Here is a 17701-nt window from a genome sequence, read left to right as displayed (position 1 = left end):
TGCAGCTGCTAGGGCTGAATATGAGAAGTACAGCTGAATCATTAGTTGCTTGGAGTCCATTGCTATAGCTCATTCAGAGACTGTTCCTTTGTTTGCATATGCTCACTCAGGTATTCGTGCCATTGCACATCATGCTTCTGTCTCAGGTACAAATAAAACCTCTTGGATAATTGATTTTGGTGCTTTTGACCATATGACTAGTGTTTCACAGTTATTCACCTCTTACCAACTTCTTTCTGGACGAGATAAGATATCCCTTGCTGATGGCTCCATAGCCCCTATCACGGTAAAGGGAGACATTAAGACCTCTAATGCCCTGACCATGTCATCTATTCTTCATGTACCTAAACTTAATACCAAATTGCTTTCAATTAGTAATTTGACTAAATCCTTGAATTGCAGTGTGACCTTTTTCCCTTCATATTGTGTTTTTTTTGGACATGGAATCTTAGAAGGTGATTGGGAGTGGCCATGTGGCGAATGGGATATATCTATTAGATATGTCTGAGTAGAGCCAAGTACAACCTTAGAGAACTGCATTTGTTTTAGAGTCCACTAGTCGTATTATGTTATGTCATAGTCGTTTGGGTCATTTGTCCTTTTCTTCATTGAGTCGGTTGTTTCTAGAGTTATTTAAAGGATTTAGTTTATCGAGTCTTCATTGTGAGTTCTCAAAGCATTGTAAGAGCACTTATCCTTCAAGTAATAAAAGATCAACTATTCCTATTAATATTGTTCACGTTGATGTGTGGGGGTCTTACCATTTATCATGCATGGGTGGGTATAAATATTTCATCCTCTTTATTGATGATTTTTCATGATATACTTGGATTTACCTTATGCATTCTCTTGCTGAAGTGCCTAAACTTGTGCAACAATTCCATGAACACATACTCAGTTTAATACCCGCATCAAAATATTCCGATCAGACAATGATAAGGAATATTTTGAAAAGGGCCTTACATCCTATCTTGAGAAGTTTGGGGTTATTCATCAAAGTTCTTGTGTCCGCATTCCACAACAAAATGGAATAGTGGAGAGGAAAAACAGACACATTGTGGAAGTTGTAAGGAGCATTCTTTTTGCTACTCAACTGTGAAGTTTTGGGTGATGCAGTTTTAATAGCTACATACCTTATTAACCGCATGTCTTTTTGAGTCTTGGGGTTAAAATCTCTCTTTGGAGTCCTCTTTTTTTTATGTTGAGATTTTCTCTATTCCTTTGAGGGTCTTTGGTTGCACTTGTTATGTCCAAATTCCTAGTTCCAAAAGACACAAGTTTGACCCCAAGGCTCAGAAGTTTATCTTCCTTGGTTATGCCTCCACACAGAAAGGATACTGTTGTTTTTATCCCATTAGTAGCAGCCTGCTTGTTTCCATGGATGTCACATTTGCAGAGTTAGTTCCTTTTTATATCTATCCTTCTAAGGGGGAGAGATCTCTTGAGTTGTTTTCTTCACCCCTTCAAGTCTTCTGTCGAGCCCTCCATAGTTACCCCTATTCCCATGGAGGGATCTTCTCTTTTGAAGTCTTCCACTCCTGCTCCTCCCCCTCCTCCTGCTAGTCCTTCAGTTGTTTCCACTCATCCTATTCTCCAAAGGTGGTACCAGTGGCAAAGGCAAAGGCAGACATAGGTTGATCCCACACCTCCTCCAGTTGAGACTTGGGCTCTCCCAATTACTGAAGAGAGGATATGTCTATCACCTCCTCCACCAACACCCTCATTTCCAAACCTTGACCTACCCATTGATTTGAGAAAAGGTAAGAGGAAATGTGTAGCTCATTGTATTTCCAAACACCTTTCCTACAACTTATTGTCCCCATCCTACTATGCCCTTCTAGCCTTAGCCACACCAGATTGGAGGGATGCTATGAGTAATGAAATAGAAACCCTTCATAAAAACAATACCTGGGATATTGTTGACTTGCCATCTGGGAAGGAACCTTGTTGGGTGCAAGTGGGTTTTCACTATCAAGTATTGTGCAGATGGGTCAATTGAGAGGTATAAGGCTTGGCTTGTAGCTAAGGGATATATCCAGGTAGATGGGATAGATTACACTGAGACCTTTTCTCTAGTTGGTAAGATGACTTCGGTGAGAGTTCTTTTATCCTTTGCCGTGAGCTATGATTGGCCTTTGTATCAATTTGATGTAAATAATGCATTCCTGAATGGTGATCTCACTGAAGATGTATATATGTCCCTTCCTTAATGGTATATATGGCGAGGAAATGCAAGGTTAAGGTGTGTAGATTGAAGAAATCACTTTATGGCCTGGAACAATCTCCACGTGCTTGGTTTGATAGGTTTAGGGCTGCTTTTGTTTAGTTCGGCTACACTCAGATGCAATCAGATCATACCCTTTTTGTTAAGAGAAAAAGCACTCTGGTGACATTCCTTATAGTTTATGTAGATGATATTGTGGTTATTGGTAGTGATACAGAAGAAGTTAGTGCTCTTAAGAAGTTTCTCAATTCTGAATTTGAAATTAAAGATTTAGGAGCGTTGTGGTATTTTCTGGGCATTGAGGTTGCTAGGTCCAAGGAAGGTATCTTCATTTCTCAACGGTGCTAAACCTGCCTCTACCTCTATTGATGTGAATTATAAATTCTCGGCTAATGATGGAGAGCTTTTAGTTGACAAGAGAGTGTTTCAGAGATTACTGGGGAAACTTCTTTATCTATGTATGACTCATCTACACATTTCATATGTTGTGAGTGTCATAAGCCAATTCATGCATGCTCCCAGAAACACATATGGCTGTTGTAGAAAGGGCGTTATGCTATCTTAAGGGAACCCCCTGGAATTGCATATTATTTGTTGAGCATGGACACATGAAGGTAGAAGTATATGCAGATGCTGATTGGGCAGGAAATGTGGATGATAGGAGATCCACATCAGGATATTGTGTTATGGTAGCTGGAAATATTGTTTCCTGGAGAAGCAAAATGTAGTAAGTGGTTGCTAAATCTTTAGCTGAGGCAGAGTATAGAGCTACGGCCCATGGTGTTTCTGAGTTGTTATGGCTTAGATATCTCCTTAATGAGATGAGTGTTTCATTTGACGAGCCAATGATGTTGTATTGTGATAACCAAGTTGCTATTAACATTGCTCACAACCTAGCTTAGCATGATAGAACTAAGCACATTGAGGTAGACATACACTTTATACGGGAGAGAGTGGCTTCAAGAGAGGTGTGACTACCTTTCATTGCATCAGAAGAGCAGCTAGCAGATTTTCTAACTAAGGGTGTCCCAAAGGCAAAGCTTCAACATTATGTAAGCAAGCTGGGCATGATTGGCATCTATGCTCAGCTTGAGGAGCGTAGTGAGAATGGGCCGAATGGGCCCTAGTGTTCTTTATTTCTTTTAAGTAGTGTTTCTTAGTTATGGGTCTTCTCTTTTATTTTCTTTAATATCTCTTTAGTGATGGCCGCCCCATTAAGGGCATCCAAGTAACTGTACCCAGACTTAGAATTATTAATAAAAGTTATGAAAGGGGGCTAGAGAGAGAGGTTCGAATTCTTCTTTTCTTCTTCCACAACCTATTCTTGAAACTTCTTTTCTTCTTCTTTCTCTTTCTCTCTGTTCTTCTTTTCTTGCATTTTCTGAATTATTGTAGGTGTAATTTTCAACTATATCCATACATAATTTTCTTTAGTGTGATACAAACCTTTTAGAGTTGATCTGCCTGCTTTATGGTTCCATCCTTTTCTCAAAAATTTCTTTGATTACAGGGTGGGTACTGGAGTACCATGAAAGTAGACCAGGATTGAAGATATTACAACAAGGAATTGATGAGTTCATAACTTCCTATGAAGCGCAAGAGGAACAGGTAACTTTCATCTCATCACTTGTATTTTTGCTTGAGATCCAATTTACTGGCATTGGGGTTGTCTGAAAATAAACATGCATATATGCGATTTTTGTACATATCCAACCATTTGAAATGAAGTTCAAATGGTTAGCACAACAGATAACTTTGATTATACAATGGGTGGGGATGGAGGCTAATGCTTTGGTTGATTCTTTAGCTAAGCAGGGGGTAATTAGGGATCAGTTGTATTGGGCTCAATTGTAGTTCTTGTGCTGTATTTTCTTTAAGAGTGAGGCTGCACCTCGCGCGTCCTCAGAGAAGCTTGTAACAGTTGCTTATCCTTGGTGATTTTAATTAAATCTTAATGAATTTTTACTTATAAAAAAACCTATTCTGGTGGTTGTGTTGAGGAGCCATTACGTTTTACCATCTTGGGACATAAAGCAGACACAAGAATCGAAGGATATACCTTGAATGCCTATATATATATGCATGCTATGCTAGGAACATATGCAGTTTGGGTTATGTTGTTTACATTGCATATGACTCACCACCATTGAAAGCATGTTGTGCCCATTGCTTAGATTTTTCAAGGACATAAACTCATTTGTGATTGACTGGGCCATGGTGCACAAAGAATTCAAGCGTATGGATCGGAATTTGATTCAACTTGAGAGTTATTAAGAGACACAGCAGCCATTGTTACTTTTTTGGCCCTTTGCTTTCCTCATTAGATTGCAATTTGTTGATGTATTTTTGGGCCCCTTAAGGAGGCTTTCTTGCCCTCCTCTTTCTAGGTTACATACTCCTTGTTATATTAAAGAGATACTGTTATATATCACAAAGAAAATATATAATTGTGAATTCATACATGAGTGTTAATGGAGTTAACCTTGAATGATATGGAGGACTGTGTTCAGGTGATGGGTTGCATGGTTTCAGAATGGCAACTCGGGGGGGGGTCCTCTTAGAGGCATCCGTGAAATCAGTTTCTTGAATGTGGTGCTTGGAAGATTTATTGATAAATCTGATAAATCGGATGCATGGAAAATAACCACTTTCAAACCAAACACAGCCAACTGGATGGCGTGTGGGAATTGGAGGATGTGAAACAAGATTACCCCATTATCTTCTCACATATTTTCTCAGGAACCATCAAAATTGATTGATTAACCATTGCTTCTGCTTCTCTGTATATATGTACTATTGATGTTTTTGGTACATAAACATGTTTTGATTTTATGAAGGCCTACAAACTTGAAATAAGTCTTCTGTGTTCAGATATTAGTTTTGTGTTTGTATTTACAAGTTTTCAATCTTGTTTGCATGTTGTCAATGGTTTCCTATGTAGATGCCCTTTGTGTTCTTGTCTTTCCAGGTAGTATGCAGGTTATATAATTCTGAATACCATGCTAAGGCATTTGATTCATTTTGAATGATGCAGGCTAGAAAAGAGAGAGAAGCCCGTGCTGCAGAAGGAGGATGGACAGTTGTGGTACATCATAAAGGTCGGAAGAAGACAATTGATTCTGAAAGTGGAATTACCGTAGGTTCTGTTGCTCAGGCTGCTGTTGTTGACAAAATGGCAAAAAAGAAAAGCAAGGAAGTTGGGCTTGATTTTTACAGATTCCAGCGAAGGGAGGCCCAAAGGAATGGTATGCCAATAATAACTAAAATTTTATTTTTCTACTTTCTTTTCAAAAATAATTACTTCCTTATGTGCCAAAGGACATCATTGATAAAGAAAATGTAAGAGAGTTAAGTAGAATTAAGAATTTCTTAGCTTTGACTCAATTAAACATATGCATGCACATTAATAAACATATACATTTGTGTATTCAATTGGTTCCTGCTTATTTCTACTTAAAGCATTGATATTTTGCTTTCAAAAATCTCTAGTTGCCTTGTCTTTGTTGGTTGCACCTAAGCTTGGTAGCATGCCAAATGGAGCTGAAGATCATAGTTGAACTGTGATGAAGCAAAATTTCTATACTTTTACTGTCTCTGAAATGAATTTTATGATACCCTGTATTAGCCATAATTTTGTGTATAAATATGATTGTGTTACTAGTTGTCTATGAAGGTATAGGTTTGAGAAGAAGAAAAAGAAGATGAGAAGAGAAGAGAGAAAAGGGAAAAAAAGGAAATAAAGTTGTATGGGTTGAGTTATTCTCCTCGGACCCAAGATGAATTATATTTATATTATGGAATGACAATTACAAATATGCCCTTAAGATTTCTGCATAATACAATGACCCAAAATTACTTAATTGCCCTCACACACTCAACACTTACCCTTCAAGCTGAGCCTAATTATCTATCATGCCCACCCTACTTTACACTTTTAGTAAGGCAATCAACAAGTTGCTCATCTGACTTCACACATAGCACGCAGATCTCCCGACTGGAAATTCTGTCTCTAATAAAGTGTCTGTCAATCTTGATGTACTTTGTGTGATGATATTAGATTGGATCGTGTGTAGTGTTTATAGCTGCTTGATTGTCACAATATAGCCTCATTGTAGAGTCTGCCTCCAAGAAGAGTACAATATCCAGAAGTGGACGTCTATCATCAATAAAACTAGTCCAAGCTGCATCGATATATGCCTCAACATTTAAATGCTTGTGATTAGAATACAACACCCCCTTGCCTAGACAACCCTTTAAATAAGAAAGGATCCCTATTCATGACTTGCATATGTGATATCCTTGGTTTGTGCATGTATTGATCAATGTTTTAAAAGGTGTGGGAGCCTGGGAGGCATACGCCTGGAGGTGCCCCCAAAATGCGCTGAGGTGTATGCCAGCGGCATTATACCTCTTAGGCGTTCGCCTTAAGTGCAAGAGGCATACGCTTCATATTTCATTTTCATGAGGCATGCTAGAGGCACATGCCTTGTGCACCTCAAGCACAACTTATACAAAAAGACAAAAAAAAAAAAAAGAAAGAAAAGGAAAGGGAAGGAAAGATAAGGGGAAAGAAAAGTGTTATCCACCTTCCTCTTCAGCTAGTGTTATGCATTTTCATTCTTCTTAATATAAAAGATTTTTATTAAAAATAAAATAAAAATATTCTCTTCCTTCCTCATCTTCCTCCTTCTCATCCCCCTCTTAAGGAGGCTTATGCCTTTTTGGCAAATATTCTCTTTTCTTCTGCTGTTTCTTTCTTCTCTTCTTCCTTTTTCTCTGTCAAAGTGGTGCATCGGTTGAAAAACTATCTGTAGCCCTTTTTCAGAGAATGCCATTCATAGAGATTGGAGTTTGATAGCTATCTCCTCGTCCAAAGGGAAATTGTATCAAAGACAGTGGGGACCACCTCAAAAGTGAACTTATAAAATTAAAATTCAAAGGAGGCAGCCTTGGAAATCCTGGCCCATCCAGGGTGAGTGGGATATTTAGAGGTGTGAATGGCTCGATCAAGTGCTGTTTTCAGGTCCTATTGGTAATGGGAACTTCATAAAGAGTGTAGTTGTTAGCAGTTCTATAAGGGCCAATACTGGCAAAACATACAAACCTGAAAGATGCTATCGTTGAACAAGACTCTAAGGTGGTGATCAGCTAGTTGGGCAATAACAACATGGCAGTATAGACAAGAAACCAAGGAGAAACTGGTAGGAAGGGACTCGGTTGTAAATTTTAGTTGGGTGCCAAGATTAGTAAATGCAATTGCTGGTGCTTTGGCTAAATAATTGGTGAGCAGGGAGCGTATCTTTTGGGATACACTGTAAATATTGATAATTATGGGAGAGGGAGGTAATCTGACCTATATTTGGGGAATGCCAAGCTTTGCTTATGTAGGGGGTTAAGTGGTGTTCTTCCATTCTAAAAAACAAATCTGGTGTACATTATAGTTCATATATAAAGTTTCTGTTACTTGTCAGAAAAATATCTTCATTCTTTCAGTTTCTTTTTATTCCAAAATATGATTTGAATAAAATGGAAACATCCCCAATCAGCAGATCACTTGTGCCCACAACCCAAAACATCAAATCTGTATTTTTTTTTCCTTATTTCACAAAAAATAAAAAAATAAAAGTAGATGCCTCTTCCAAATATTCATGAAAAAAATGTCATGTTTTGCAAAGAAACATGCTTGTTGCAATTCATACACCTGCTAACATTACCTGTATGGCATAGTGGTATGAGCAGTCTTCCTCATCCAGCTACGTTCATCAATGATCTCCCCTGCACATTGTATGATATATTTGAATGTCAAGGTTATAACTGTGGGGATCCAAACTAGGTGGTGGGAGTGCCACCGAGTGGGATCATGGGAGTTCCAGCTAATTTTGCATACGAAAATTTAGGAAAAAGAGGGAAGAGAGAGTAGGGAGAATATGTGTATAAAGGAACTCACTCACTTCCATCTCAGCAAAATGGTGAAGTGGGCACCTCCGGAAGCTTCCCCTGACTTTATAAAACTTCAATAGCCTTCAAATTCGAACTACAGCTTCTCTTCTATGAAGACTCTTGGTTGAACAAAGCTGCCCTTGCCGGAACTTGCCACACTTGGAGGAATTGTTTCTCCAAATCCCCTGCTTGAGTAGACTGCTGCTCACTATTTAGAGATCTTCTCTATGCTTCCTCTCATTTTCCTTTAGCTAAATCAAGGCCCTAAGCCCCCTATTTATAGAGCAGGGAGGCCTAAAACATTCTAATTGAGTTTAATTTTGAACCTAGATTGTTCTAGGTCAAGATTCAAGCAAGATTCAAACCCCATGTGTGTTTCAATTGAAAATACCAAATTTGAGCTCCAAAAATTTGAATTTTTGGGTGTTTAATGTATTAGTAACTAGGGGTCCTCAACAAAAACTGAAAAATCTGGTTAACCGAACTGATTGGTTTGGTTTTTGGTTAACATATATATATATATATATATATTATATTTATACAATTATTTATATATATTACAGATATGGAAAACCAGAAAACCAAAGAATTGAACTGAACAAAAATCGAACCAATTAACCGATTAATTCAGTATGGTTTTGGTCTGGAACCATGAGCATCTCTATTAGCAACTGGCTTGGGACCATTCTAGAATGCTCCACACATTGTTTTGAGCTAAAATTTGAATTTTCCAGCACAATAATGGTTGGGGAACATGGTAAAAGGGAGAAGAGTAATGCATGGCGGAAGTCACACACCTAGGTTCACCCAAGTGCCATGCAGATGGTGCTTGAAGCTGTGCAGCTAGGCATTGATGCTGCATGGTTGTCCCAAATTAAAAAAAAAAAATCAGAAAAATTGTTAAATTGACCAATTTGAAGGGGGGGGGGTACTTGTTCTTTTGGCCAAATTGCTTGAATTGCTCAAATTGGAGTGGTTGATAGGAAAATGACCACAATGCTCCCAAGGGGCAATACCTGGAATGGTCAAAGGGAGGGTCAAAATGGGGTGTCTACATAAACTTATTAGAATATATGCTAAACTGTTATTCTAACAAACTAGGCTTGATGCTGCATGGTTGTTCCAAATAAAAAAAAATCAGAAAATTGTTAAATCGACCAATTTGGGTGGGGGGGTACTTGTTCTTTTAGCCAAATTGCTTGAATTGCTCAAATTGGAGTGGTTGATAGGAAAATGACCACAATGTTCCCAAGGGGCAATACCTGGAATGGTCAAAGGGAGGGTCAAAATGGGGTGTCTACATAAACTTATTAGAATATATAATATATGCTAAACTGTTATTCTAACAAAAAAGAACAAAGAAAAAAAACTACTCAGAATTTTTTATGAGAACAGAACTAAATTTAACACATTTGATTCCAAACGGGGTTAAAAACAAAAGTTTAGGAGGAGCCATTCAGAGAACCTGAACATGAGATGGACCAGTTCAAATGATGACCATATTGTGTGTGCGTGTGTTTGACCAATGAAACTTATAATGTATTAAATTAAAACAAGTGAGAAAAATATTACAAGCTTAATTAATGACAACAACAATGGCCCATTAGCCAACACTATGTTATAAAGATGCCCAAAACAGATGCTGCCTATCTACCCCTTGTTCAGCAAGGGAGGCAGCTAGCCCATTTGCGCTTCTTCTAAACCCACTTGAATTCAGCATTCAGCTCTCTTGCAGCCCTTTCTATTTCCTTGAAAGCATTCTTGAGAGTCCAGGGAATATACCTGTTTTTTCTTGCCCAAGAGATGATAACTTTGGAGTCCCCTTCCACCTTCACTTGTCTGAGGCCCAACTGCTTAGCTATCCTGATACCTTGTAGTAAAGCCAATAATTCATCATTAATGGAGTTATCTACACCAGTTGGCCCGGAATAAAGGGCCAGCAATCTGCCCTCCTAATTTCTAATTGCCCACCAGTTCCTGTCATCCAAGGATTGCCCATCGAGCTTCCATTATGATTCGGTTTAACTTTACTACCTTGTGGGGGTTTCCACTCCATTATTTTGCTGTCTTTGTTTCTAGAGGAATGTGTTATCTCCTTCCGAGCTCTTAGAATATCAGTCACTGTGAAATCCTGAAAGTATTCCATATTTTTAATCCAGAAAGCAACCTTCACTTTTATTGCCTCAATAACCTCCTCCGCAGATATACTTTTGCTAGTGAAAATTCTATTGTTCCTTTCCTTCCAAACCACCCACACAGTTGCAGCCTTAGTGACTCTCCACATCAGTCTTCCTATTTTCTTTGATTGCCTTGAGAAGTTAGGCCTGAAAATGTCCACATCTTGGGGAGGGATCAACCTGCAGCCAACAAGATCACAAAAGCTCCCAGACAAGAAAGATAAAGAGATAGGAAATAAATAAGTGGGGTAGGGCTCTCCATTTTTCCTACACAACAAGCACATATGAGGAGAGAGGCAACAGAAAGGCCTCCTTTTCTGCAACACATCCCAAGTGTTCACCTTTCCAAGGAAAGATTCCCAGCAAAAAGCTTGAACCTTAGGTGGGATAGGCTTAGACCACACTTCTTTCATTGGGAAGTCCACCCCTTGTGAAGCAGGTAAAGGATTTGAAAAAAGAGACGCAAGTGAAAAGTCCATCCGGTGAGGGAACCCAGATTCTAGAATCATCCAAAAGTGGGTCCAAAAAAAGTGTTCTCCAGGATATTAAGAAGGTTAATCAAAGATGCACACTCACTCTCCCTTAAACCTCTTCTAAAGCCCAAGTCCCAGTTGGGGCCTGAGGGAGAGGAAGTGCATAAGGACACAGGAACATCCTTGAGGTTAGAGAGAGCAAAAAGGTTAGGGCTGATCTTTTAATGGAGCTTCCCCAACCCAAAGGTCTTCCCAGAACCGAATTATATCACCCCTTGGAAAGCAATCTTTTAATGGATTGCTTTCCAAGGGGAAGATGAAGTATAATGAGGGTTGAGTTTAGCATCCCAACCATTACCCTCCTGACCATGTACGCTTGCTATAACTTTGTAGCATAACCTGTCTCTTACGAAAGGGGAACCTCCATAACCATTTACCCAGGAGAGCAGTATTTTTGGGAGAGATATTACCTAGTCCTAAACCCTATATCCTTAGGCTTGCAGACTTGATCCCATTTAACCAGATCATCTTCCCAGAGTTCCCACAAGAAATCTTTCATAAATTTCTCTAACTCTAACAATTCTTGAAGGGACATGGAAAGTGGATAGGAAATAAGTGGGTAGATTTGCAACGGTGGCTCTAATCAGGGTGATTCTTCCTCCAAAAGATATGTAGTTTCTTTTCCAAAAGGCTAGTTTTTCTGCCAACCCCTCTAATACCAGCTTCCAAAAACCATCAGCTCTCGGGTTCCCCCCAAAGGTAATCCTAGGTAGGTTACAGACCAACTCCTCACCTCACAACCCAACACCTCAGCCAAGCTTGAGAGTTCCCTCTCTTCCAGGTTAATACCAACTAATCCACTTTTAATCTGGTTTATCCTCCGTCTTGACATATCGGCTATGAAATAAAGTGATGAAATCCCGAGAGGTGGGAGTTAGAAGAGCAGGAGAGAATAATTAAATATGTTATATGCATCATCCAGATTATATCGTTGGTAGTTGCTGTTGGGAGGTCAGCCAGGGGGTAGGCTATCTTGGGAAGCGTTTATGGAATTTTATAACACCAGTTGGGTATGTAGTTGGGGAAGGAGGGCGATAGAGAACTTGATGTTATCTGTAATAGAGGGATATACTTTTTCGATGCAAATTTGGTTTTGACATCAGGGTGTTTGTTAGGGAATTCGATTGAAAGAAGGATGGCGGAGTTTTTGTTTTTGTTTTCTCTTCTCAGGTAATTTCAAATTTCTTATCACCTTTTTTCTACCTTTTTTTTTTGTCTTTTGGTGAGTAATGAATCATTTTACTAAAATATTGGGAGCATAAAAGATACATGGTGAAAGTTCCCAAAATGAGGCACGAGATGCAGCCTCAGATTAAAACATAGTATTACAGTTTAGCCTAAAAGATCTGATTCTTATGCATCCCTTGTTTAGCTAGTGAGTCTGCTAACCCATTTGCTGATTTCTTTCCCATTGGAACTGGACTGACATGTTTGTAGTTAGCCATTTGAATCTTTGTAGATCCCCCTTATAGGACGAGGCTGCTCTTTCTGGTTCTTTTAACCACTGGATCACTAGCTTGGAATCACCTTCGATTAAAAGCTGTTTGCAATTCAGTTTTTTGGAAAATTCAGCTCCTTGTAACAATGCTTGAATTCCTGCATTAACTGAATCCCCTACTCCTGTAGGGTCGGAATATAAAGTGATAATTAGCCCCTCTGTATTTCTAAAATTCCCTCAACACCGAAAGGTTCCGGATTGCCTAAACTGCTACCATCAAAGTTGAGCTTAATGATACCCTCTTGAGGAGGCTTCCATTCTGCTGATGGCAATTCTCCATAAATCATCAAAAGAGAATGGAAAAAATAGTTCCAAAGTCTTCACCCAATTGATGGCTCTATGAGTTAAACGTTCCCAAACAATGACCTCATTTTCCTTCTGGTGTTGATGAGTTTTTCCTGACATCGTATATTTCAAATCCTGTAAGTCCAATTGCTTGCATCCTAATATTTCCTCTAGCTGAGCATTGTTACTTAGGTGCATGCCTGCATTAATGCATGTTTTGTTAGATGGTCATTTCCTATGATCTATTTTATCTTTGCTGAAATTTTGATGGACCCTTTTTTTTTTGTTAATTTATTCTTTTTAAATTTGGACTGAATCAACGAGTCTATTCTTTGCAGAGATTATGATGTTGCAAAGCAAATTTGAGCAAGATAGAAAACGGATACAGCAATTGAGAGCTGCTAGGAAGTTCCGACCCTACTGAATTATGCGCACCTCTTTTGGAGGAAGCCGTGGAAATTTCCCACTTTTTTCTAGTAAGAAGCCTTCTGGTTGCATGAAATCTTGAAGGATCTTATGGAAACATTTTCAGGACTTTAAATGTACAAATTTTTCGATGAATTAGAGTATTTCCAAATTCCAACATAAAAAGATGAATTAGAGAACACAAAATTTGAGATATTTATCTCCCAGTACTTCATTGTGTCAAGGATTCTAAAACCCAAGGTTTTTAAAACTGAACAGGACAACGAACCATTCAGGGGTCCAATTCCTGGGTCGAATGGTCTGGCCATTTGAACCGAATGGATGGCCCACTTTGACAAAAGAAATATAAAAAAAAGACAAAAACCGCTGGATGGTTTGAACGGTTCAATCACATGGGTCAGTGGTTTGTTGACTAAATCAATGGTTTTGGGCCAAAAGGAGGGTTCTGGAGTAAAATAGAGGACCATTTCCGGTTTTTCCGGTCTGATTGTCTGGTCCAGTCTGGTTTTGAAAACCATGCTAAAACCAATCTGAATACCATAGTAAAAGGAGATTGGATTCAATTCTCACAAGACTGTTTACATCGTTCTCACAGCCTTTTACAGTTAAGCTTGTTCATCGAACTTATGAAACCAATCAACCCAACCAACTGAACCTAAATTGCTCAGTTTCTAATATTTTCGGTTGAAATTGGGATCAGTTTCGTTGTGGCCATTTGTAAATTGACCAAAATCGAGTGACCCAATCATAGATATATATTAATATTTTTATATTTTAAATATAATTTTTTAACACAGGAAAGTGGGGAAATTCCTATATTTCTTAGTCTCAAATATTTTATATTATAAATTTACTTTTTAATAAATGTAATTTTTTAAATTTAAAATTGAGTTTTCAATATAATCTTTTAAACCAATTGAGTAAATCAAAAATCAACCCAAACCAATACAACCAGATTTAGTTGGTTTTCACTAATGGTCAATAGATTTAGGGTAACCAATTCCCCAACCTGACAATGTCGATTTGGTGGACCAAATAGCTTACAACCAAACTAAACCAAGCCATGACCAACAATCTTAATTTCATCTAAATTAATATTTTAATATCTAATAAATAAAAGTAGTTTAATATCCAATAATTATTACAAATTTGTAACAAAAATGCACAATAATTGAAAATATATTGATAATAAAAATAAAACAATTATAGTAATCACAAAAAATACTAAAAAAATATATTAAGTCAGTCAATAAATATTGTAATCTCAAATAATAGTTTAATCTCTAATAAATATCGATGAATAAAGTACAACAAAAATACAGTAAATACAATAAGTATAATAAATTTAATTTAAAAAGTTAAATAACAATAGTTTAATATCCAATAATTATTAATTTTTTTTGTTAAATAACAAAACAAATATAGATTTAGACATAATTATGGAAAATATATTTATCAAAAAACTATAAATAATCTCTAAAAATACAATAAATATTAATTTTAGTATATTAAATATATAATAAATATATATTAAGATTTTAAAATCATTATTAATGAATATTATTTCTTTTGAAAATTATTTTTCTAGAATTATTAATTGATATAAGTGAAATTGGTTATTGAAAATATTATTTAGTTGTTTTAATATATCCTAATTTAAATTTTATAATTATAATTATTAATTGAATTAAATAATCTATAAAACTATAACTTATTCTATTATTACATAATTTCATTATTAATTTTGTAAAATTTTAAATTATTATTAAATTTAATATTATGTTATGATTTTTTTATTTTAAAATTTTTATTTTATTGCATAATTTTGTTACTTTAACTATTTAAAATATAGGTATGTTAAATATTTAGTTATTAATATTTAAATAATATATAAAATATTTAAAAATACTCATTATTGAGTTTAAGATATTAATTTATTGAAATATTTAAATAATATTTTATTTTTTAATGTTAAATTTGTTATTCGAATAACATTTAATTTGGATAATCTGAAAATCATAATTTATATTGTTAGTACATAATCTCGTGATGAATTTTGTAAAAATATAAAACCATTAATAATATGAATATTATTAAATCTATTTTAATTATTTTTTGTGTTCTAATAAATATTTTAAAGTTTATACTATTGTTACATAATTTCATTATTAATTTTATAAAAATATTAAATTATTATTATTTTGAATATTTTGTTATGATTTTTTTTATTTTATTGCATAATTTCGTTATTTTAACTATTCAAAATATAGTTATGTTAAATATTTCGTTATTTAAATATTTAAATATTATATAAAATTTTTTAAATATTCATTATTTGAATTTAAGATATTTATTTATTAAAATATTTAAATAATTAAACCTTTTTCTATGTAATTATTTAGCTACTTTTATTATTTTATTTCTTGAGATATTTAGTTATTAAAATATTGAAATAATATTTTATTTTTTAATGTTAAATTTATATTATTTGTATAACATTTAATTTGAATAATCTGAAAAATCATAATACATATTGTTAGTACATAATTTCGTGATGAATTTTGTAAAAGTATAAAACTATTAATAATATGAATATTATTAAATATATTATAATTATTTTTGTGTTTTTAATAATTATTTTAAAGTTTATACTATTATTACATAATTTTGAAAAAATATTAAATTATTATTTCTTTGAATATTATGTTATGATTTTTTTTTTATTTTATTGTATAATTTCGTTATTTTAACTATTTAAAATATAATTGTGTTAAATATTTCGTTATTTAAAATAGTTAGTTATTTAAGTATTTAAATAATATATAAAACATTGAAAAACACTCATTATTTGAATTTAAGATATTTAGTTATTGAAATATTTTTTATATAATTATTTAGCTAGTTTTAATATTTTATTATTTAAGATATTTAGTTATTGAAATATTGAAATAATATTTTATTTTTTAATGTTAAATTTCTATTATTTAAATAATCTGGAAAATCATAATTTATATTGTTAGTACATATTTTCGTGATGAATTTTGTACAAATATAAAACTATTAATAATATGAATATTATTAAATCTATTATAATTATTTTTTGTGTTTTAATAAATATTTTAAAGTTATTATATAATTTGTTAAAATATTTAAATAATTTTTAAAATTTTAATTTAAACTTTCTTTAGACAAATGTAGATAAAAAGTGGAAAAGAGGATAAATTGGAATTAGAGATAATTTGGAGAGAAATTCTCTAGTAAATTAGAGATAAGTTAGGAGATAAATAGGAATTGGAGATTATTTAGGGGAAAGTGGGGGAGGTAGTTTAAGATATTTTAGGAGAAGAGATTGTTGGGGAAGGAGAGCATCTCATTGGTTCTTTAAAAAAATGACATGGAATAAAAAAATAAAAAATTCAAAAAAAGGAGAAAACTTCTTGACGCTTCGTTTTAATATATAGATTCAAAAAATGAAGTTTGAAATTGTTATATTATATGTCAAAAATAATCAGCCTAATAAGCCAGATCCAATTGGCTCAATTAATATTCAATTCACTTCCGAGTCTGGTTTAAAAGAGCCAATAGGATTTGGTTTTATTGGGTCTATATGTCTTTATTGGTTTGGACTAGGTTCAACCTGTCTTGGACCACACCTAACCCATTGATAGTCATTAATGTGTACCTAGGCACACAGATGATGTGCATTTTAGGGTATGCGCCTCGCCTTGGTATTAGGTGAATAGCACTTTCAAAAGGCAGGCCCGGCACCTGATGCACCTTGCGCTTTGGCCCATGCATACGCTTTTTGAAAAATTGTGTTTTTTTCTTTTTTTCTTTTTTATTGTTCTTAACAATTGAGTTGGGGACTTTGCCTCGAGACCCCCAACCAAACCCCTTGAGGCAAAGTTCGAACAAATTCATATCAAGGTCTTAAATTTTTAATTATAAAAATAAAAGGTTTATAACTCATTTCTTTTAAAGTATCTTTTATTAGGATGAATAAATAAATAACATTTGATTAGAGCAAAGAAAACACGTGCACAGTTAAAGAAGAAAAAATTAGAAGGCAAAATAAAGAAATCACCATCGCTCCCACAATAAGAAGAGGAAAGAAAAAGAAAAATGGCTCATCAAATTTCCTCTCCCTATTTTCCACCATCAAAGGTCACTCCTCTATTAGCCCCCTCCCCCCTCCCCTTCTGCATAACCAATCCATCTACTCAAATTCTCCATCACTCCCCTCATCTCTCCTCCCTTCATTCAGTAGACATAAAATGTTGCAAACGGGGGCGTAGTAAATCCTCATGGAAAAAAGAATAGAAAGAGGTGCAAAATATAAGATTCCTCTTGGGGAAAATAAAATATTAACTCCTCATCCATCTTAGAGGGCAAGGTAATAATAGCCTTGTTAAAGATTTATTCATAATATCCAATTTAATTAGAAAGTTAACAAAGTATACATAAACAGATAACAATGTTAATTAATCCCACACGAGGAACATAATCAACTAAGCATTTCAAACTAAGTTGAATTAATATATTGACAATATAAGCTTTAAGTAGAATCAAGTATTTCAATATAACAAAAAAAAATAGTAATTTATGCTAGAAGCCATAT

General features: G+C 34.9%; 1 protein-coding gene across 1 annotated transcript in view; it reads left to right on the top strand.

Annotated features, from left to right (window-relative positions):
- Positions 1–13292, top strand: part of LOC148873240 (uncharacterized) — a 39094-nt gene extending 25802 nt beyond the window's left edge. The window contains exons 7-9 of the mRNA XM_088962463.1: positions 3735–3832; positions 5259–5469; positions 12996–13292. Of these exons, the coding sequence (XP_088818589.1) occupies positions 3735–3832; positions 5259–5469; positions 12996–13081 (395 nt within the window). The 3' untranslated portion in view covers positions 13082–13292. The remainder of the gene's footprint in view (positions 1–3734; positions 3833–5258; positions 5470–12995) is intronic.
- The last annotated feature ends 4409 nt before the right edge of the window (positions 13293–17701 follow it).

The sequence above is a fragment of the Nelumbo lutea genome, chromosome 1, assembly GCF_056320005.1.
Source record: "Nelumbo lutea isolate HS-2025 chromosome 1, American lotus-T2T, whole genome shotgun sequence".
Taxonomy (NCBI): Eukaryota; Viridiplantae; Streptophyta; class Magnoliopsida; order Proteales; family Nelumbonaceae; genus Nelumbo; species Nelumbo lutea.
The sequence above is the reverse complement of the archived record's forward strand: the minus strand, read 5'-3'. Positions and strand labels throughout refer to the sequence as shown.